At 36.1% G+C, this 25,140-nt stretch overlaps 1 protein-coding gene across 6 annotated transcripts in view; it reads right to left on the bottom strand.

The window, feature by feature from the left end:
- Nucleotides 1-670: 670 nt before the first annotated feature.
- The window catches only part of LOC145690905 (uncharacterized), a 50,138-nt gene continuing 25,668 nt past the window's right edge, over nucleotides 671-25,140 (bottom strand). The window contains exon 2 of one of the 6 annotated variants that reach the window (XM_081766332.1): nucleotides 671-3,146. In XM_081766332.1, coding sequence (XP_081622458.1) covers nucleotides 3,113-3,146 — 34 coding nt within the window. In that variant the 3' untranslated portion in view covers nucleotides 671-3,112. Of the gene's footprint in view, nucleotides 3,147-15,040; nucleotides 19,834-25,140 lie in introns of those variants that run through there. The other 5 variants (XM_081766330.1, XM_081766329.1, XM_081766331.1 and 2 more) reach the window with 5 other exon arrangements.

The following is a 25,140-nucleotide window of genomic DNA, read 5'->3' as shown; positions in this document are numbered from 1 at the left end:
ATGCATATTTTGCTGAATATTGGCTTTGTAACATTGAGTTTGAACGCTGCTCTTTGTATTTGAATGAGGAACCATTTTGAGTGGCCATTTTGAAACAGGCTTGCCCGAAAACAATATAATTTTTGTACTAAGCTGTTTGGTTTTCCACGATCTATCAAGCAGGTATCACTCGATCTATATTCCCATTTGAAATTTTCAAGTTGGTCCTGGGTTCGCATGATGGGAGCAATGGGGACACCGCAACATTACCATTCTACGTTGACTATGGCTTTTTACTTTTTCATTTTTTGTTTCATCTGTTTCTACTCAGATGTTCAGATTTATAAGTACTGTTAATTTTATCTGATGAAAAATGGGACCATTTTTGGGGGCATCTTGAAAACGGTGACCCATACCAAATATTGTTTCCTACAAAAATTGTTAAATTTTCCAACCTCTTTCGAACGAGGTATCACTCGACTTATGTTCCCATTTGAACATTTCACGTTCATCCCCCTTCCACAAAATGGCCGGAACCTCATGCTTGACTCATTTCTTAGGACCCTCTGCATTGTACATTGACTCCTAATATTTTTCTTGATGTATAGTTCGCGAGATATTGGCTTGTAATACTTATTTATGTACATAAATAAACTATACATATTTTATATATAAACGAACTGCGTTTCAAGTTGAAGTACTCTGAAAATAATGAATTCTTTTAGGCAATACCAGAATTGTCTCATTCTTGTCGACCCTAGAGAGGAGTGGGACAGAATAAAATGATATTCAGAAATAAAACAAAGTGGCGAGAAATGCAGTATATTATATCGCTATACTGAAAGTGATTAAACAACATTGTGCACTACGCTATCATCCTACTAAATATTTCAGTTTGAGAAAAAAAATAATAGTTCTGCCAATAAAGGTAAGCAGCCATCTTACTACTTTCTTGTGTGACAATAGTTTCGTTTTTTTGTATTAAATTCAAAAACAAGGCTTAAGTCGAAAATTAGAATTAAAAAGAAAAGAAAATACGCCAACAAAGCAATGCACATGTTAACGTAGTCGAGTTCGATTCTTCTGGGACAGTTTACAGCGAATATGAAAATAAATTGAATCACAAGACGACAAAAACTATCTATATTCTAGAGGTTACTGTTTAATGGATGTTATATGCAGAGAAGTTAAGGCAAAGCGAATACGAAGACCGCATACGTTCTGTTACCTTACCCATGGCACAAGGTAATTTCAGAACTATATTTTGAAAATCAACTGAACTATAATTTGAAGCTAGTATCTTGCTGTTTACGAGAAACAAATTTAGAAAATCCTACTTTGTAACGCATAACTTTCACTTTGCATCTACTGCTCTAAACATTTTAGGACATTCCTACATTATACACTACACACTTTTTGATGTAAAATTTAAGAAGTATAATATTACTTTCTTCAACATTGAAATTGGTGTTTTCCCATCCTATTTCGTTCATTGATAGACCAACTACTAGAGGATATATCAACACACTGTTCTCGAGAGAAAATACTGTCTTCTATTGAGTACTCTGAGTTTGTATCAACCTTTCTATTACTTGTTGTAAATGAATTCTAATACTAACATCTCTTTCGCATTTGTTTTGCAAGGCCTTATTCTTTAGTTTCATATTTTCTGCAGTTGCTATTACTATTCTTGTTCGACCAATACTCTTTTTCGCACGGTTTGTTTTATTAAGAGAGGTAGGCAGCCTTCGGATAAGGACAGATATTCTGAGTGGTTACAAACGCAGTGGAAGATATTGCTGCAGAATATAACAGATGCAGTTTCTTGAATATCTGAAGTAAGGGAGCATTGAGGCAGAAGCTCTGATGAACCCTCAGATATTCAAGCAACAGTCTCCTGGTAAGGTTGTATATAGCTTTTGCTGGAGAAACGGTGCGTTTCAGCTCAACGAGGGATTTGGACGGTCATTTACTGTAGATATCAGGTATTAGTCTTCTCTAAAAGAAGCACTGTTGAAAGGGTATATTACAGTCTTTTTAAATCCAGATATGATATTCTATTGTGCCATAGCACAGGGATATACCCGTCGTATAAACTCATCAATTAAATGAGGAGAAATAGTTTTTCCTGGATTATTAGCCAGCCAGTCATTGGACACCCGGTTATAATGGTCTTTAGAAGTTCATAAAGAGAAACTTCCACCAGGTGCAGTTTGTGACTGCAATGCGGGGGGGGGGGGAATTTTCATAACACGCCATTTTGGTATATCTTCTCTTTCACAATGATGTTTACGTGATTTTCGTGGTGATCGAAGAGCAATATGATTGGATTTTCTTTCGAATATTTTGAAATTTGGTTAATGTGTTCTAAACAAAGAATAAATATCTCAGTAATCATCCATCCAGTTATCCTTGCTAATGTCAAGCTATGTGGTGGTATTTTCTTCAGGAATAAATTCTTGTACCCTACTCTCGAATATAGAAAAACTGGAGGAATGTTATTCCTAACTGCATTGAAGGTACATAGCACCATCACTTGTTCATCACGTTCTACTGAGGTTACCTGTCCGACATGATTCTGTCCTCGTTAAGTTATCACTCGTGGTATCCTGTGTACAGTACTAAATCCAGTTTGATCACAATTAAAAGTACACTGCAGAGTGAACTTACACTTCTCATATGCTAACTTCAAATTGTTCAAAAAATCGTCCACGTTCTGTTTATTGAAGCTGGTACTTCTTGATAAACTTTTGATTCCAGAGATCGCAGTGATAACTGAGGGGGATGCTCCATAAAACCATTAACCCAGTCGTATCCCGCACTTTTGTACACAGTTTAAGATTCCGGCATATTCTACTTCAAGGCATTTGCATATGCGTAAGGCAAAGTGGGAAACATGCCTTGTTCTAAGCCCATAGTTCATCTTACTTGCGCTAACGAGAGTTTCACACAAAAAAGATTTCCTTGAAATATTACAGCATCTCTATTTGAGTCTTCCTTGTATTTTTAATATATCTAGCAAATGCTGATTTCGATATGTTGTGTTTTTTCTACCTGTCGTATAGTATTCTTTTTTCTCTATTACTTTCTCTATGGCTTGCAGAATATCACTGTTTGCTGTTCGTATGTGATCTCAATTTATCTTCTTCCACTTGCGTGACATTTTTCTGAAACACAGATGTGAAAAAAGTTCTAGATAACACAGAGTTAACCAAGCAAAACAACATGAATTATAATAAAGCTATCTAATGTTTTCACAGTTGTGAGTGGAAGGAGTGGGACAGTGTCCCAATTCTCTTCAATTCATCATGTCGTAATTCTCCCTGTATATTCACTTTTACTACTCTCACTATAAAGCTACGAACTCTGGTATTAGAATCATAAAAATATGTTCTAAATATACTTTCAATACTTAACTCTCTACTCTTATATTAAATTCTCTACTACCTCTTCATATAGTCAAATATGTTTATAATATAAATCACACATTATAGTTATCAGCGGTGAAGGAACATTTGTCTTTGCTTCTAAAACCTTGTGCACGTTCAGAACCTGGTAGCAATGCTCTTTAAATGTTGCCGCCACATCTGCTAGCAACCACTATGGCTTAACACAGATCACCAGAGAGATATATCACTTTCCCACATCTCCAGCTGTCCCGAACCTCACAATTTTCACCAATTTTTGTGTTTGCTCCCTGATACGGAATTTTATTAAAAAAATCATTGTCTGAAAGTTGCCAATGGGGTACATATTTGGGTAAAAGTTCACTTTCGGTCTCACACCGACTTCAGTCTTTTGATAAAGGTATACAACAAAGAACTCTACGTTGCTTCAAGACATAAATTACCTTCTAAAACACACTTTAGAAATAACATTATAAGTGAAAGTATAACGTAAAGGTATGGCGCATGTTTGTTTAGCTAACCACCCGCTCGAGGGTTATGCCCTCCATGGGGAAAAGAGAAGTCAATGTTACTGCGAGAAAGGAGTTAGACATGGTATAAGTGATTTTCAAAATTTTATAATAACTTTGTCATAAATAACGTAAGTAAATAGGACATTACGGTCTTTACAATCGTAATCATAATGACAGTGGAGAAAGGAAATTGTACAATGAATATAGAAATCATGATGAAAATATTTGGATTTACATTTCATTTTATTGCGTTGATGAGTGATATCTATGAGATGAGGTGCATTTGGACGAGACAAATAGGATATTGTATTGTGACGGATATAGCCTATTCTTCTCCCTTGGGGACTGCTTCAAACATTAATCAAAGGGAATGGGAAACTGTTAGTGAAAAAGGAATTATTGTATAGAATATGATTGTATGATATTGTGCGGAGGGTGACAGAGAAGAAACTTTCAGATGAGCGGAAGATCTTGATATTTCGGTGGTAAGGAATAATGATACATTGAAAAGAGGAGGAAGAGATAGAATGACTGATGCTGTGAACGATATAAAAATAGATATGGGCGTTGATGGAATCGAAGAGGAGTAGATGATGAGGATTGAGCGGTCCGGAAGTTTTTGCGGCAAAGTTCTTCTACATGGAACCAAATGTACGGAAATGTAACGCGAGCATAGAGCTTTGGAACAGAGCTCAGGAGTTTGATGTGGTATGGAATTCTGAGTGTGTGATGTTCGAGAACCTTAAGTTTTTGATCAAAGGGGGTGACTGCCGAGTCTTAACGGCATGGCCGTAACTAAGCACAGGTCGAAGGAAGACTACATAAGTGTTTAAGAGTAGCTTTGCAGAAATACTCAAGGTTGTGCCAGTAAGTCGTTTTAATAGATTGAGTCGATTGTATACCTTTTTGTTGATGTCCTGGACATAAGTCTTTCGTCTGAGGTGTCTATCTATGGTGAGTCTTAAGTATTAACGGTTTTGGAGATTCTAAGATGGTTGTAGTTAACAGTGATGGAAGTAACTGGAATTACTGTGAAATGTGAAGCGTTCCATAGGAGGCAGAAATACTGTAGTGTGGGTTTTAGCAGCATTGGATTTCAGTCGCCGTTTATTGCACCACAGAACAAATGTGTGTATTGTTGGTTGTAAGGCATTGTTTACTTAGCCTTAGTGTATAATACGGCAAATTGCAAGAAAAGCTGTATCATAAGCGTATGGAAATAACTGAACATTTTGTGGGGGAAGAGGCAAGTCAACAACATACAGTAGATATAATAAGGGTGATAGTAAAAAGCCATAGATATGCCTAAGTGCATAAATATAGTTTGATATAACTGTTGATTAATGTATTCGTAAGTACGGTGGCCAAAAAAGAAATTGTAAATAAAACGGATATATGTGATAAGAAGGCGAAACTGTAGCAGTTTCGAAAGCAAACCCTAACGCTACACCTCATTAAATGCCTTCTCTAAATCAAAGAGCACCAGACAGGATGGCTTGGTGGTATTATACTGCTTACGGATGCAGTTGAGGAGACACAGAAGCTGATCGTTGATGCTAATTTGTGGGCGGGAGCCTGCTTGATGGTGTGGTAAAGATGGTATTGAGTAAGACGAGCATGAAGTCATTTGACAATATTTTTTTCTATGATTTTGGTGAAGATTCTGTTGAGCTGTATCGGACGGTGTTATTGATTTTAAGGAACAAGAGAAATTTGGATGATTTCTAATGAGCTGGTACATAATTGTTCCGTGGAATAAATATGACCAAGAAGATTGAGCAGTATTGGTATATTGTCTTGCATGTCGATAGATGTTATTGATTCCAGGGGCATTATAACGTTTATTAAAGATGACCTTAGTAATTTGCGGTGTAGAAATGGAGGCAGAGAGTGCTTTGTGAGTAGATATGTTGTGCGCCATGTTGAACTGAAGAAGAGTATGTGGTGAATTCAAGTTGAAATGGTCTACAGGAAGATAAATAAAAAACTAAGTAAAATATAGAGGTGTGAAAATCTCCTATAATTAGGAAGCAAAGGTTTTAGCCTTTTCTTGGTCTCTGTGCAATGCGTGATCGTGGTGTAAGAGAGGATAGGAGGTTTGGGTAATTTTAGCAGCTAATGCGTTGAAACGCATCTAATATTGCGAAGGGTGTGATATGGCAGAAATTGTGTTTCAGGTTTTAATCCACTGTCGTAATTTTTATACTTTAAGATTATTACACACTGTTCGGTGGAGGGCTCTACGATGCTGAAGAGCTTCGCGGTTGCCAGGGTAAACATATTCTGTATAGATTTGAGGTGACTGTTTAACTAGACGAAAGTAGCGCGGAGGGATTTTAAAATGATGAGGTGATATATATGCGGTTTGAGGGATGAACTGCTCGGTTGCGAGAGTAGGGGTGAGTGCGGATGGGGGAAAGAGTTGGAAAAAGTGTTTGATAAAACAAAACTTTCTACTACTCTCACCCCAATCAAAGCTCGGTAGAACGAGGAAGTGATAGTTGCAAGTAAAGGAAAAATACCATTTCAATAATAATAATAATAATAATAATAATAATAATAATAATAATAATAATAATAATATTTTATTGTGGGTGCCGTGCCACGGGGTACCAAGGCTAGGTCAAAATGACCCAGCAACCTTTCCTGTCATTTTTGGGTATTTTATGTTTATTTTTATATGAATTTCGATTTCCAAAAGTAAAAATGGTTGTTAATGGAGAAATACCTAAAATATTATCCCACTACCTTTCTTTGATATTATACCTTTTGTTTATAAAAGAATATCTAGGCCAAATTGACCCAGTCTTGGTATTCGAAGGGTTAAATTCACTTTCAGTAAAAAAAAAGGGATAGGTCGCTGACTGTATGAGTTTAGTAAGTTTAGTAGCGAAGTATGAGAAGAGGGGGTTTTGAGACAGAGGAGGAAGTAGTGCAAACTTCTAGTGAGTGTAATGGGCACATGTTCACTATCCAGGAGATGTAGGATGTAGATGAAAATACTGTGGGCGAGAAATGAAGTGTTCACTATGTCAGGAGTAGTGTTAGATAAGAAACGGATTGGTTTTGCTAATGGCTGAATGAAGCCTGTAGTGGAGGCAGTAATAAATTTGTTAAAAGCTGTTTCTCTCGGTCTGAGCGGCTATGGATGTTAATATAGGAAGATATCAGGTAATGTCGGAAATTATTAGAAATATATTGGAATGGGAGAGGAATAGGACGACCTGGTCGAACATAGATGACTGTCATTGTGACACATAAAGATTTGTAATAAATAATTATGATTAGATATTCAGGAATATTACATGGAGAGTCAATACTATACAATGGGTAAGGATAAAATACTATGCCACGCCGCTGGTGGTGCGTCAACCCGGAAGCTTCTTATCGTGACGAATGAGTTGATAGCAGGTAAATTTGCAACTAAGTTTGGGAGTGAGATGCGTTTTACTGATAAGTAATGTGTGAAATTGTTCCTCGTGTAATAGTTGTTCAAATATGAGTATATGAGGTAAGTACAGGAGAATGTTGAGAAATAGAAACAAGAATCATAGTAAAATACCTAGGTATATGATCACTATGAAGTTAAATAATTGTTTCGAGTGAAGATAGATGAAAGTGCACGTACGAACCATTGTAAGTGGCATGAAGATCGAGGTGAAGAATGTTGCGAGCTGCGTGCTGAACGTGTTGAAATATTAATGGTTGTGCAAAAGATGAACGTTTTGAAGAGTGCGGGTGACTAATGCTAATAGTTTATGTATATAAAGAAATTGATTAGTCTCTCGTGAAGTCTTACCTTTTCGATTTTGAACATAATGAGTGAATAGTGGTGCTTGAACTATTCTGGAGCAAGCCGAGACTCACACTTCTAGCTGTATGTCGGAGACGGGAATTGATGCCAAGTGTTGTAGGTAGGAGCTTTTTACAGATTCGGACAGCTTTTCATAGGAAGAGAAAAAGTGTGCAGTTTTTACTAGGATAACAGGTTCACAAGCCCGTATCCACGGGGAAGGGGGGGCAAAGGGACCGTCCCACCTAAATTTTAATGGAAGGCTTGCAAAAACATTCGATTAATTCTATGTGTAAACAGTAAGAATAAAATGCAATATAAAAGAGATTATTCCAAGAATGTTTCCATTTTAACTATTTGATGAACACTTATAAACATGTTTTAAAGGAGTTCAAGTAAAGTTTATCAGTCTTCTCGAATCTCGGTATGAAAAGACACAATACATATTGAAGCAATTTTTTTACGAAAAGGAGGAATATGTTCATAATACTTCATGTACAGTTGTAATAGCGATCTGGAAGGTATGAGACGAAGTATGAAGTGCTTGCTGCAAGTCAAATCATAAAAACGGAATCAGGAACAAAGCGTTTATCTTTTGTCGACTGCAGTGACTGCGGTAGGTTATTGTTATTCTATTGTGTAGTTGTAGTACATACATACATTGCAAAATCCTCGTTAACAGCAAACCTTAGATTAACTATGTAACAATTAGTTGTGAATTGAGTTAAGAGATCCGAGTTCCGTTAAAGGCGATTGATTCTTGTAGGATCCAAATTATTGTTGTGTGATATGTAAAACAAGGACTGTGGTGGAACATTCACCGAAAAAGTAATAGTTGCAAAAACTTTCATATGTTTGTTCTCGTAGAACAATAAAGTTAAGCTAAATTATCTTAATTAGATGACTAACTGAGCAAGTCAACCTATTTAACGGTTAAGTTTAAGGATTAAATTCCGGGTTGTGGAGCCAGGACTAGTAAAAATTTGCAAGATTTAGAGGAGAAATTAAGTAGCAAAATGTTTTGTATTGTACTTGGGAGGGGGATCCCGTGAAAGTAGCTAGTTTTCATATAAAAACGTTGTAAATTGGAACTATTTCTTAGTCACGTATGCGTAATAATGTTGTAATTTAACATGAAAGAAGCAGTGATGCTTTTACTCGATACTAGGTGGGTGCAGCGTTTTGCTTACATTGAGAAAAATCTGTTCTCTGGACAGTGTGCAAATATACAGAATCCTCTTGCTTACTACAAACATCAGAACGGAGCTTACGTTATCCGTATGCTATATAGGTACTGCCCTTACGTGTTACATCAAGCCGTTAAAGGATGTTTGATATCAAACAGTACATACATATATGTGTGTTATCTTCGTCAGCTATATATTAGATACGTCCATTTTTATGTGAGATCCTGACCACCTATATTGTTTCATACGGAAAGTATGTATGGATGGAGCACTTATACAGAAAGTATTATAAAACATGCGTTTTCAGTTATACGCTTGCTGTACGTTAAGCCCAAAAGCTACAGGATTTATAAATGTAATCTAAGATATTACGTATGCCACATACATTTTTCTCAGTGTAGCTTTGAATAACATTATAGTATTTTTTAAACTGTTTTGGTATGTGTCTTCTTAGTATGCCTATAGTGTGCAGGTGGTTCATTTATATAAAACGCGCGGAGCACGGGTGTATGTAGTTAATGGGGAGTGCGTAGTTGAGAGGGAAGAAGGAGCGAAGCGAGAAGCCGAAGCAAGGCGGGTTAACGCACTATTAGGTTACTTAGGTTAGGTTATGTCTTCTTCGCACTTACCTTAGTACGTACTTAGGTTTGCGGAGCTTTCCTATCTCAAGCAGAAAGTCATGAACGATTGTTGGTGGTCTTTGTTCTTTCATTTATTAAGGCATAAATGTTCAAAAGATTAACCCTTGACCGGGCAAGATATTTTTGTAACGTAGACAGGCAACTGGGTCTTTCCAACTCTATTAGCCTTACCAACTCGATATGTTCATGACTTTAACTTCGACTAAAGACAGAAGAATTCAGAATTTTATACCATCGAAATATTTAGGAAAATTGAGAAATTCAAAGAAATATATGAAGCTACTGGGCCTGGGAGGCCCCGCTTGCCCGGATAACATCATGTTTTACAAATGTTAGTACTGTCAATTCACATCCATCACAAAGACCCTGTACACTTGCAGTCATATTTGCTCGAAAATTATCCACAATCCAACCGTCCTGAACCTAGAGACAAGTAGTTCCCTCTACTTGCGAATTAGTCCCGTCTTTATAAGCGCTTATCAAAAGGTATTACACATAAATTACGCTTTACTTACATGTTATCAAACACACAAGCAATCAAATAATGAAATTCTTGTAGGTAAATTTTCAATATGTTGATAAAAACGGAAGGGCAACTTCGCAAGTTAGCCCTAAACAAGAGCCTAAGTAAAGTTGAATTTCCTTATTTATCTCTCGATCTTGATCTTAATACTAGTATTACATGTGGAACTATTAGAACATTTATATTTTAATTCTAATTCGTGTAGTTAGTAATACCCATTTAATAAAATTCACGTTTTTTTTCATGTAGATTACATAATGTTAACTTAATGTGTGTGTGTGTAGAGGGATAATAGAATTAAGTAGAAGCAAAATACTTAAACTTTCAAGAGCAAAGATGATGAATTGCTGATGTTACTATTTGATGAACTATAATATGGTTGGCTCGCCCCCCCCCCCTAACTTTTACCGGGCCCCCTCTATATTTTTGGGCTGGCTACGTGTCTGCAGGTTCATAGGATGCACCTGTTAGTAGGATGTTCTTTGTATTTTTGACAGCGTTTACCTCGGAGAGAAAGTGGTCGTAATGAGCAGGATGGTTCAAATCGGCGTCTCTTCTTAAAAACGAAGATTTGTTTATGCAAAAGGTCGTTGATAGTATTCTGTGATGTTCTTAGAATTCGAACTATGTTCGTTGGACCCTGATTGTTCCAAATACGGATGTATTTTTAAAACTGCATCTCACTTCAGGGAATCCAGCTTATGTATCGTCATGTGTTATAGATGGAGGAACCCCTCGTAATACTATTGACATGGTATGTGGCTGAGGTTGCTAGTGTCGGATGTTGTTGAGAGAAGTTAAAGTTGCAGTTTTCCTGAAAATTTCAAAACTGGATTGTCACGAATTATTTTGCGAAGTTAGCCGACTGTGATTTAATGATGAAATCATTTTTTTTTTGTCTCTACCATTTGCGAAATATCTTTGCGTTGCCGATGCTAAAGTTGTTAGGGATGTAAACGCTTTTAACTCAAGTACTTTGGATTGTAGTTTTGCAGTAGGAAGTTGTAGACATGGTGCAGAGAACGATAAGCCGGTAGGAGTGAGAGTCAGAGCTCGAAATGCTATGTGCATTTGTATGCTTCTTAACCCTGGAAAGCTAACATGTTCAAAAAGTTACGTTAAAGCTAACGTATCGTAAAATTTGCGACTGGTCACAAAATCTTAATTACATACGTATCTTTTTAGAAACTGGGACTCTAATGATTACAGCTGGTAAGAATACATATGAGTGAACATTTTTGCAGCCAGTTTGGTTGTTCAAACTTTTTCCGCGTAGTATACACAGCATTTCCCACATTGTTCTCCGCAGATCGGCATGTTGCAGCGGCAGCAATACATTGACGCCATTCTCCTCTTGGCTGATTGACAAATCCCACAAATTGTGCGAGGCTGGTTTTTGGAAGACAACATTCTTCTTTGGCACTGGCATTTTCAGAATATCAGCAATGGATTGCCGGAGTTTCCGGGGCAAATTTGAGTATTGAATCCGTTCTTGGAACCATGGCTCAATAAGACTGCCGCGAATTTTCTTCTAGAAAGAGGCTTTTGACCCATTTTCACAACATTGTGAACATAAATGAAATAGGCATTAACCAGGATTATGTTTATCATTCCAAAAAAGACACACAAAGCCCATCCTTTGGTGTTACGGCTGCACGACACATTTGGTACAGTGAATCAACGCCTCCTTTCTTTGCATTATAAGTCTCGATAAGGTCACTGTCAACAATACCCGTACGATTCATTTTCTTAACTTTCCTTGAATAAATACTATAAAATGAAGCCAACACTTTCACTAAAATGTATCTGTAACTTGACTCTAGAAGTACAAAATAATAGTAAACAATATTAAAAAATCCATGCGTTATTCCTAATGTATCGTAAATCTTACGACCGGCTAACAAGCTCATATAGAAATACAGCCGGAAGCTAAGGAAAGTAAGTACTGCCCAACAATTCAGGCTTAGTAGAAAACGGAAGTCAGCGGACTAGTCCATTTTCGTCGTCAAGGGGAAGGAGCATCAAAATAATACTTCTCGCTCGTAAAATTTACGAAATGTTAGCTTTCTCGGGTTAAATAGTGGTGAACTCATTGATGATGCTTGGTAGTTGCCACTGATTGGAGAATAAGAACGCTAAGAAATTGGTTCAGTGTATGCTCTGTCTCGTCGATTTTTCCGCTTCTTGTTTATTTTCAAAGGATGCGTAAAAGACTGTCCATCGTCAATTATCGTATGGGATAAAATAACCGAACTGAAGCAGTATCCAAAACTATGAAATGAGATCAGTATAAGAATGAAAATGGTCATAATGATGATCAAAAATAATTCTACTTGTATACTCCAGCTAGCTTCCGCTCATGAAAGCTCTCAATTTCTTGCAACCTGTCGCCTGTTAATGTGTCACCATCACCGTGCGCCAACACGAGTGCAATAAACACAACCTAGACTTGGCAAATTGGCCTCATTACATGTAGTCCAGCTGGGAAAGTTTGCGAATGAACTACTTTTTACCGGTCAGTCAAAATGGCTAGTAACCTATGAGGTTACGCCCTCTGTAACGTGAGTGCTGAAAAGGAATTTACATGCAAAGTGTAAGTCGTGGTCTGTGTTCTATCGAAATTTTACAATTATACGGTATAATATCTAACAAAAAATCAAAAAGAGAATGAAAAAAATGGGCGTAAGGAACTTCGATCCTTAGCATTATGAAGGAAGTAAACATATATAGGTCACAACTTAATATAAACAGATAGATTCAATATAAATACAACTAGAGAAAATGAAAAATTTGTAAAGTGATAGCGAGGATGGAGAATGAGGGACTGGGGAAGCAAAACTGAGTAGAAAGTGATTACTGTGCAGGATATGATTGATGAAAGAGTGGAAGATGCTAATGAATAAAATAATCAGATATAACCTTCAGCTCTAGATTAGCCCCAATTCGTGACTTTTTTTTAATTATTTGTGAAAAACTGCAATTACAGTTTTCTTAATTGGTATGTTAGCAATTTTGGATGTGGCACTTGTCTACTTCCGGTGAAGATGTGGATTTCGTATGTATATGGCCAAAAGACCTGCAAAATATGGAAATAAAATTTTTTGTCTTGTTGGGGAAACATTATACTACACAACAAATATGGAACTGTATGTGAGGACACAACTAGAAGGTCCGTTCCAGAAAGTAACAAACCTGAGGAAGTAGTGAAGAGATTGTGACAACCGATTTATGCATCATCTCGCAACGTGGCCTTTGAAAATAATTAGTTTACAAGCTGCAATTTAGTTAAATCAATGGAATGGGACAATAAGTTAACAATTATAGGGACAAATTGTAAAAACAAGGAAGAGTTGCCCCCGCGTTTGTGAATGTCAAAAGAGAAAAGATTACAGGAATGTGTTTCGTTTTCATTAGAACTGCACCATTGTCTCCTACGTACCTAAGGAAAATCGGTGTGTAGTGCTGATCTCAAGTATGCATAATCACAACAAATTACATGAGAGTATCGGAGATAAGAGGAAGTCAGAGATCGTCACACTTTACAATGAAACTAAAGTTGGGGTGGACACATTAGACCTGATAGGTACTAAATAGGACGAAGACAGAAATAGTAGACGATGCCCAATGGCGTGGTTTTATCACTTCTTAAATGTAGAAGCGATCAATGGTAATGTTACACATTCAGCGAAAAGAGTGAATAAATTCTAAGGGCGAAAATACCTAAAGGAACTGGGAAAAGTGTGATTGAAAGAGAGCACTGAATAAACAAAATCCCACAGAGCTTCGAAAATCGGAGGCAAGGTTTTCTGGATTGATTCTAGAAGAAAATGCTTCTGTACCCCTGACTCTAAGGAAAACGAGGACGATGTTACACGTGTAAGCACAGTAAGAACAGATATTTTTGCCAGAAGTGCTGTAAGTGGATTTAGATTTACCTAAGTCACGCAAAAATGATGTGTGGAGACTGCTGCAGAATTGAAACGTGAATTTCCCTATGTGTAATACACCGCTATTAGGAGAAATACTGGTTTACTTCTTTCTACTTAATTAATATTTTATTTTGAGTGCCGTTATTTAAGCAATAAAATAGTACATAGTTATCGAGCTTATTATAACAAGTAATATATTGCTTCAGTGAAATGAATGTACAGTTTCGCTGAAATTGTGCCCACTGTCTGGTGTTTGTATTTAATATTGTAAAGATAATAAAAATTTAAATCCTAGTTCACATCTTAACAGGCAAAACTATTTCTGGGCCCAGGAGGCAAAATGTTACCATTCATGATTTTTTTTCACATTACCACTGTAGGGTTAAAAATGGTGAATCTCACGAGGGTAAATTGTACTGACAGAGCGTAAACATTAGGGACAAGGGGTATGCTGATAGCGATTTGGTGTGGGGTCTAAAGTGAGATACTAGATACTGCATGAATAAAGGATGCTGAGATTTGAAGCGTTTGTTTATATAGGTGAGATTTAGTTTTTCGATATAGTACTGTAATATGGGGAAAGTTGGTATAGCTCCAGAGTGGGACTAGGTAATCGGACAAAGAAACCTATGTGGCGAACTTACGGTTAGAGGATCAAAAGTTTTTGATAGATTTTGGATGATGCGGCTCCACACCGTAAATCTGTATGTTAAATTTGGCACTCAGAAAACTTTAAATGTACTTAGGGTCGTCTATGAATAAAGTTCAAAAAGATGGCATCAAACTGTAGAAAAGTTAGTTCATGCTCGTGTTTCGGGAAAAATATATTTGGTTTCTCTGTGCTTTATCATTTCCATTGTGAACCCAGTAGTAAGCTTACGGCTAGGGTCTGCATTTGACAGTATCTCCAACTTGAAATGATGTGAAATACCGTTATCTCTTATTGCTACATAACACTCAATTATTATAATTTACATTGTTCAACACAGATGGCAAGAAAAGAGTGAGAGTGACTTGGGCAACGTGATCCCTCGGTAGAGAAGTGTGCCAAATTAGATACTCCATATTCTCTGTTTAATGTGGTGATGTATAGAAGAATGCTGATCAAAAGTGCGGGGAACAGAAAACCACATTTAAAGTATACTACCAAAATACACAAAGAACTAAAAACAATTTTACGGACTGTGCTATGAATATTAGTTTGTTGCCGGAATATGGCTGTTTAGTGGTGAGTGAAACATGATTGAAAGAATCGGTAATGAACAGTGGAATGCCGTTTCTCAACCAATTGTCTACATAGATAAACGACCGCAAAACAATAGGGGGAAAGTTTGTAGTATTGAAATAAATGGGGCAGCAGAGCACAGAATCATCTCGTACGTGAGTGTGAAATTATTTGAGCTAAGTCTGTACAAAAACAAAAAAGTTCGTCGGGTGTTTCTGCAGACCATATAGAAACAGTCCCCAAAATTTACTTGAAACATGCCACTAATCACTTCCAGTTGCCATTACAAGGTGACAAAGTTGCTCATTTTGGTGACTATAACTTGGGCTTAGATATGTATCAACAGTAAACATGGAATAACATCAGTCCCTTTCTCGATAATTCTATTCAAGAACTCGATTTGGGATAGTACAATATTCATAACGCGCGTAAAAATAACAGCTTAGGTTATGTCATCTCCATTTTTCCGACAGAATGTGTCATCTCATATAAAAAGTTGCTTCTCCCAGACCGCGCGTTCCCCGTTCCATATGTTACTCCCAACCAAAGAAGCCAGCAATCCAACTAAAAAAGAATGTTTGTGCCTGGCTGAAGGAAGGCCCCTTTGGCTGAAATTTGTAAAGTACTACAGGTGTTACAGTGGACACTTTTACTAGATTGAACAATAAACGAGACAGTGGGTTATTTCTCCGATGTTTTTAATGCAACAATAAATATTTTGTACTGTTCAAAAAGTAAAAGCAATGAAATTTCCAACAAAGTACGGCGAACAGAGTCGCCACACATTCCGAAATAAGAAAAAGCTTTGGGAACTGTGGCGTGCATTTCCAAATGAACACATATCCTTAAAAGAATTTCTGATATAGGAAAATAGCTATTGAGATGTAGCAAATACCTAAACTAGATTTAAAAAAATCAGACACCAGCATCAACAACACTAAACAATTTTGGTCTTAGGTCTAAAACTTCTAGCATACCTCTTGTAATGTACAATGATGCATCAGGTGCAGAAGTTGAGGGAAGAACATAAAATTTTAATGAGTTATTTTATAATAAATTCAAAACTGGATAATCAACGTACTTCCCTGTTCAATCCGTTTGCTCGTCCACTATATCTCATTTATCTATCACTTCTGCAGAGGATGAGTTACTGTTTTTCTCTCCGGTCTGAGAGCCTCTGGCCAGAACAATATAAGCAAAACCTTTCTGCGTTCGACGTCATCTATTATTTCTTTTCCGCTTTCACTCATTTTTCATAGATGCTTCAGGGAAATCTGTTTTCCCTGTTCTTGGAAAACAGCCCGTTTCTCTTCCATTTATAAAACTGGATTAACAAGTTATGTGTCATCCAAAAGCAGTATCTCGCTACCCTGAAACATATTAATCTTCTACGAGAAAATTATCAAAGACATCACTTCCGGTTGAGTACAATCCCAAAGTTGATATTGGAGGGTGGATGCCCCATCTGCCGTCAAAGGGAGGCAAAACGTGATTTTTTTTGGTTCTCATTTACATAAAATGTAAGTAAAACTTTCATTATTTTTCAGTCACTGTTTCATTTTTAACCTCCCTAACATCAAAAATAATACAGAAGACCACATCTGTACGAGCTAGCACCAGAACTAATAAATGAAAACCTGAAAGCTCGTTCTGAAACCTAAACTTTGAAAAAAAAAAATTGCTGCTGTTCTTGGCAGAATACATAAAGCAAAATACCGATGATGAACCAGTCTATCATATCGGAAGAAATATCTGCTACATCTCCTGGTCAAGACAAAACAGAACTCACCTTGAATGTAATGATTGTGGGAAAAACGTGTTCAGAAGGCAGTGAACAACAACTACTAAATGACAGCAATCTCAGAAAGGGGGCATTGCGTGGAGGTTGATTAACTTTGAATCCGCCTGGCATCTACATATTGTGGAAAAGCATGTGCAAAAAGCACTCAATGATTACTGCTACCTGCAATAAAATCTATATTATCACAGCTAGCTCAGTGACATGGATGTTGATTAGGTTAGATTCTGTTCTTTTGTGATTTGTTCAGTGTGTTCACTCATATTTAGCAGTGTTGTAATTTAAATTAAATTAAAAGTATACTTTTGGTCAACAATAATTTGTCTTAATTTAATAAACCTTAATGCTCCAGAGTATACATTTTGCATCATGTACAATGCTGAAATATGTGATTAATCGATGAGGCCGAATTGATGTCGTCGCCAGCGGAAATGCGAATTGGCAGTACTTGAGCGGATGAAAGTTAAGGAACGTGATATTTAAAGAATTTTACCGCAAACATTTCACAACTAAGATGTTTCACATTTGTATATTTTATTACGTGTGTAACTTGACTATACCATTATATGTAGAAACTTTATTTTTCAGTAAATCGTTCAACATATCTTGCATTGCAAAATGTGAGCTCCATTTAAATCTTCTTTTCAACTGTGTGTGAGATTTTCATCTGTGTATTAAAACGTCCTGCCAAACTTGAACATACACCAAATACTTTTCTAAACTCGTCGTATGTGTGATGTTTTCCACTTACGTATATTAAAATTTGTCTTGTCAAGCTTGAACGCGAAATAAAATGAGGCACTAGAATTAGAAGCTGCTAAATCGTTATTGCTAGATTTTAAAGGATCGCCCTTTAAACCTTATACAAATGTGTTAATATACAGTTATATTAATAAATGGACTAAAATTTTGTATGCCGTTTTGTCTTGACAGGTGTGACGTTTCCTTACAATACCAGATACGTACAAAGTAAGCAGAAGGCTTTTGAATAAAATTTAAAACCTGATTTATCAACAATAATAGTTAAGGAATACGAAACATAGCTATGTATATTCACTTTACATCATCATCCCGCGCTTCAGGAACGACAGTGAGCGAAAAAGAGTAGAAGATACTGTGTAACGAAGTTTTGGTACACAAACTCTTTTCGAACATACACCACGAATTTCCTTAAAAGTCATTAACACTTTAGATAAGAATGCCATTAAAGTCGCTTTAAAATCGAAGACGTTAACAACTGGAGTGAAATCATGTTCACTATTATTAATAAGTCTTCTTTTGGCACATACAACCTTGAATAAAATCTTTTCCAGTGTCTTGACACGTGTGAGATTTTGCTCCTGTGTGGATTAACATGTGTAGGACCAAATCTGAACGTCGACCAAATGACCAACCACATTCTTGGCATGTGTGATTCTTTTCTCCTGTGTGGATTAACATGTGTCTAGGCAAATGTGAACGTTTAGTGAATGCCTTACCACACTCTTCGCACGTGTGATGTTTTCCTCCTGTGTGGATTTTCATGTGTGTGGCCAAAGTTGAACGCTGAGTAAATGCCTTACCACACTCTTCGCACGTCTGAGTTTTTTCTCCTGTGTGGATTAACATGTGTCGAACCAAACTTGAACGTCGATTAAATCCCTTACCACACTCTTGGCACGTGCAAAGTTTTTCTCCTCCGTGGATTGACATATGTCTAGCCAAATATGAACGTTGTTTAAATGAACTACCACATTTTTGGCAAGTGTGATTTTTTTCTCCTGTGTGGATTAACATGTGTGTAGCCAAATGTAAACGTAGTTTAAATGCCTCACTGCACTCTTGGCATGTGTGGTGCTTTTCTCCTGTGTGGATTAACATGTGTGTAACCAAATGTGAACGCTGATAAAATGCCTTACCACACTTTTCGCAAATGTGAGGTTTCTCTCCTGTGTGGATTAGCATGTGTCGAACCAAACTTGAACGTAGATTAAATCCCTTGCAACACTCTAGGCAAGTGTACATATTTTCTCCTGTGTGGATTAACATGTGTCTAACCAAACTTGAACGTCGATTAAATCCCTTACCACACTCTTCGCAAGTGTGATTTTTTTCCCCTGTGTGGATTGACATGTGTCTAGCCAAATATGAACGTTGATTAAATGCCTTGCCACAATCTGGACAAGAATGCTTTTTTTCTCCTGTGTGGATTAACATGTGTGTAGCCAAACCTGAACGTTGTTTGAATCCCTTACCACACTCTTGGCATGTGTGATTCTTTTCTACTGTGTGGATTAACGTGTGTGTAACCAAACTTGAACGTCGATTAAATGACTTACCACACTCTTGGCATATGTGATCCTTTTCTCCTGTGTGGATTAACATGTGTGTAGCCAAACTTGAACGTTGATTAAATGCCTTACCACACTCATGGCACGTGTGAGGTTTTTCTCCAGTGTGGATTAACATATGTTTAGCCAAATTTGAACGTTGATTAAATGCTTTACCACACTGTTGGCAAGTGTGATGTTTTTCTCCTGTATGGATTAACATGTGCCTAGCCAAACTTGAATATACACGAAATTTCTTTTCACATACTCCGCAGATGTGGGATTTCTCACTAGTATGCAGTAACTTACCGATTGACAAAGTTGAACTTTGAATAAAGCGTTCATCAGTGTCTTGATACATATGACGCTTTCCACTTTCCTGTGTCACCATACGTCTTGACAAACGTGATCGATGAAATCCTTTGCCAAACTGCATCGAAGTATGGGATTCCACATCTGAATGAGAAATGGTTTTCTTTAATATAATAAACGTATTCTCTTCTCCATGGGAATCAAATACGTTATGGGGCCTGCAACATATTCAACAAACAACGAAATGTGATTGGACATAATGATTAAGTAGAAAAAAAAAAGTATCATCATTGGATATATTTCATGATAAAATTACGCACAATTTGTTTTGTTACATGAAATATTGTAGAAATACGAAATCTAGTACCACTGAGAAGTTTCCGTATCTTTCTACTTTCAAAATAAGAGGCTGTAGTTTTCTTCTCTATATCAAATTGAACAATCATTTGTATCGTGGCGGTCATAAGTCTTTGTAATGACGACTGCTTTGAAACAAATGGAGAGAATGAGAATTAAATCTGTCATATCTGTAGTTTCGTGTGGAGAAAACACAAACTTCTGAACCAAAGGTTTAAGGACAACTCAACTTACTAATATAAAATCTACCGAAGATTATTCACTTATATCATCATAAGTGGAACACGAAAATCGTTTTGAAACGAAGAAAAAAGTAACATACAACTTTCCAAGCTGAGGCGGAGAAGCTTAACGTAACCAGACTAAAGATGAATGGTTTGCAGCGTAGTGATCGTGGTTCAGTGGTCTAGACACTTGACCAGTAGTCTGGAGGTTCTTCCGCCGAATACACGTCGAGCAACTTTTTTTTTTCTCTACGTTAGGAATTTTGATTGCGATTTATCGGCAATGACAGACGTTTTATTACATTCAAATATTTGAATATTCGTTTGTTTCAGTACTTGAACTATCAAATTTTCAGGAATAATACTAGTAATGATAATAATTATGTTGTGAAATATTTAAACAATAAAAACTTATTATCACACAGGTCATACCATTGTAAGTAGAAACGTGATATTAGGCAAATATATATTTCGGTTTTGCGTAATGTTGCCCATTAAAAGGGGAACATCTCATCTCGATTCTAAAACAAACCGAACAAAATCGGAATGAGGCTTAACGTTTTAATTCGAGATGGAACAAGGCTAACTCACAATATCGTCACGCTTTAGAGATGACAATCGAGACGAGACGAAAAGTATCGTAAACATTGCTCGTCTCATCTCGATTCTCAAAAAAGTATATGCCACTCTATAGGTAACAATTGCTCTGTAGACTGAATTTTATGTATTATTTTCTTACTTTGTATTTTAGAGTTCACAGAGTTATGGTATGTGAATATATATATATGTTTTTTTTAGCAAAGCTTATATAACTACATCTGCAAAGTCCACATGTTAGTTTATAATAACCCTTAGTGTTCAATGATATTCAGTTGTTTTTATTACAGTTATTTTCCTGAAAACGTACAATAGAATATTTTTTACAGGAAATTTTAGCAGAAAGCTTTCGATTAAATTTGAGTAGCTGCAGAAATGTCTCAGGAAGGTACGGAACCCCTTCTCCGAAACCTACGTTTAAGTGTTTTGCCAAATTCTAGGTCAACTTAAAACTTTTAATACCATTATTATTATTATTATTATTATTATTATTATTATTATTATTGAAGTGTTGTAAATTTAATGGTTCAACCTGATTCACCCAATTCCCGTTTATGAGTATTGTACTGAACAAACACGGTGTGTATAAGTTTTCTCCGTGTTCCGCTTCCTTCCACTTTCATTATTCGAAAATTTCTTTCATTCTCATTATCGACACCTTCTGTAGCTTAGCCGGCATAATTATTAGTTAAAATAAATTTACTTACGGCTCTTGTAAATTCAGAATCCCTACATTCTACACGAAATTTGTCTCGAAACTTCCCGTTATAACATTTAACTAATTGTAGGGACGTATGGAGAGGGTATGTCCTGATGGTACTGACACTTCTCTCCAATCCCGACTATTTTGTAACTACTGGCTAACGCTACGGGCGTTTTTATAGGCTTTAATACGATGTGTCCCCGTACGAAAATTCTTATCTACATTATAATACGTCCATCATAATTCACTTGCTTTAATCATGCTCTTCTGTAACCTAACAGGCATAATCACTGGACATTAAAGGATTTCATTTTCAAGCTGTTAACCCAAACCAACCTGAATCGAAAAAGTTGTATTTTCTATTGGTTTTGTGACGAAAAAATATATAGAAGAAGTCACGGCGAATCGTAATTGCATTCAAATATGAAACTGCAGACTAGTAATACCTTTACATAAAATGTAACCATTACATATCTTTGGAACTTTTCCAAAATCTGTACGGATATTCCGGAAAGTGCACAGTTGGAGTTTTTCGTTGAATCGGTGGGTCACTTGGTCGTGGGTCAACAGCATATAACCCACTGCGACCCACCGCCACCACCGTGACAAACTACGACAAATCACTCACCATGAGCCATTGCGATCATGATCCAGAAGTATAATTCTTCTGCACAGCAAAGTACAGATATGATAGATGTAATTCTCATAACCTGCATTTGTTTCAAAGCAGTGGCCATTACCTGGTCAAAGACTTAAGTCCGTCAAGATTTATACGATATCAGAGTTAACCTGGTACATACAAAAGTACTTATTTTGTCCTATGTGGAATAAATATTTCATTATTATAAGTGAAAATACAGACCCGTTGCCACTAACATTAATTATATATCATTACTTTTTGTGTCAGAAAATTTAAAAATAGGAAGAACTTGTTGGAATTGGAGCTACAAAAAACTGTCACTATGATTACAAAGAAACAAATGGGCGATATAAAAACTTTAAAATTTTGCAAAAGATATGTGATTTCCTTATGTATATCAATTTCAAGTTGCGATTTTATATAGTCTGATACCTCGAGATAGTAAAATTTTGCGTATATTGATATGTAGCTACGTATTTACATCTGATACATTCTTATTAAATAAATACTTTCGAGAAGCATACATTTTTCAATTTCTTGTAAATTTAATCTACTTACTTGAAATACATGATATAACGATTCCAGAATTCCACGTTAACGTAATGTGGACAACCATCAAAACCTTCGTTACTCTTAGATTATTACTAGTGCTTTTATGTTTGTGCTCTAAACATAGAATTTAAATTTATCATAACCCGGTGTAATGTCATTCGCAGAAATCGAAATATATATACTGGGTTCGGAATCCTGCTATTTCACGGCTTTTGCAAACAATACACCTAGAGTGTTATTACCATCGTGAAACACTTTAGTCATTATTGTTTTTTACGTTAAAAGTAAATAGGGCGTGCGAAGATAAATGCTGCACTTTGAGTACCGAAATATTGAAGAAATATGTTATTATCACATTATAAAATACAGGCAGCTGAACTATTTGAAATAAATAATTGAATATGCAGAGCGTCTACAATTAAATGGCATTTTATTACGTTACGTTAATTCAAATGGGGATTAAATTTGTAGGTCAACACTCTTAATCTAAGTGGTCTCTCCTGTTAGAGAAAGGGAAGTTGGCACAATAGGTTTTTCACTTTTAAAAAAGTGTCACGTGCAGCAGTGTTTTCGGAATTACAGCATTCAAGAGTGAGAAGAGGAACAATCTGTTATTATACCTTAGTACAAAACATTTGACATCAACCTAATCTGATATTAACTACAGATATGGCTGAATCGATTGAAATTAAATTTTTCATGTCTGCAATGAGCCAGACATGTATGATGTATCTCATTTAGAAAACTGGTTATCTTTTTTACGTTACTGTCTCCAGAATGAAGATCCCACGAGTAAGAGAAAATCTATAAGTGCTACACTAAAAGCAGAGTATCTGGTGAGTGGATTATGCTTAGGAGGTGAAAATTGTCATGAAAAATTTTTACTCTATACCAGTGAGCAAGTTATTTACGACTTAGATGAAAACGGACAATTTTGCGCAGATTTCATAATACACAAATTTACCATATGATATAAAATGAATATGCAATGTACACAACTTCATCACGCATTGTCTGATGCACTCAAGTGATTACAATGTTGATAGCGTAAAAAATGTAGAAAAACTACGTTTTCAAGGGGATATTGTGACAATAAGCTGTAAACTTCAAATAAACTTATAGACTTCTTTAGATGCTTTAACAAGAGTAACGTCAAAAACCGCAAAAAGGCTTGTAGTATACGACTTACAAAAATTTACTGCGAAACAAAGTATTTTCATTGTTTCTCTTTCAGACAACGCCTTTATCATTTCCGAGCGTTCTTTTTTAACGTAGTATGGAGCAATTTACTTATATGGAGAAGTACATCTACCTACTTCTTGGGAAAAATATCGAAGAATCACTACTTCTCCCTCGATAATTCACATTAATATTTTGTGTTTCATTCCCGCGTTACTACAATACAATACTCAAGGAAGAACACTTACAGACATTGTTCACTAAGTATATCTACGTACCTTTAACGGCATCATACATAAATATGCCTCCTTTAAACACAGACTTGGAGGAATAGAATTACGTAATTCTATATGACTAATGTTGTAACGAACATTGGACATTCATAAACACATACAACGTAAAAACTACAAAATAATAATAATAATTAACATTTGAAATACATTTTCAAGAAAATCTTTTTCCAAATTTGCCATCGCATTTCGAAGAAAGTATATATTTTATTTATAGTATTCCAGTCAAAATATGATTTCTTCGCACAAATGCGTCTTGAAACTAGTCCACATTTCATTAAAGTACGAGTTAGGATCAAGTTCCTGCACAAATCCTGAACTAGGGACAATAAGCAAAAGCTTGGTCCCGGTTGTATTTACTGTACTATCTGTAAAATTTTAAAGTAGAAGTTAAGCACTGGTTATCTGCACACTTTGTTACAGAGGTAGCACCTTCGAGATCAGGTGTTTGTTTCGCTGGTTACAATAAAGTACAACATACTGAACATACGTTCACGAAATTGTGAACGAAGGCCGAAATAGTAACTTAATTGAAAAAACGTGACCTTCATTTGAAGTTTTCATAATAATTGTCAATGTGTAATTTTAGCAGCAATAGCTTAAAAGGTAAAATATATATTTCACTTTAAATTTTAGTATACATTCAAAAATATACGAAACTCGTTCACCCAGTGATTAACCAAACCCGAAGTCCCACACCTCACAAATTTAACTTCTCGACTGGCTATCATCCTACACTAAACCATGCCAACTTGGATCATTATAGCCCACTCTTAGAGTATCGTATCCTATAATATTATCTTTTCGTTTTTCACACACCAAAATGTCACAAAAGTTTTACAGTTCACAGACATAGCGACGCAAGTGACGTGACCCGCCTATCGTAGATATATCAATTTCATTATTTGTGTAAAATTGTGATATCTTCTTAGTGTAAATGTAAACTAAATATATAGCACGTAAAATTTCTTTTCGTTCATCAC

This window comes from Thermobia domestica, chromosome 7 (assembly GCF_964235325.1).
Source record: "Thermobia domestica chromosome 7, izTheDome1.hap1.1, whole genome shotgun sequence".
Lineage (NCBI taxonomy): Eukaryota > Metazoa > Arthropoda > Insecta > Zygentoma > Lepismatidae > Thermobia > Thermobia domestica.
Note: the sequence above shows the minus strand (reverse complement) of the source record. Positions and strands in the feature narration are given on the sequence as shown.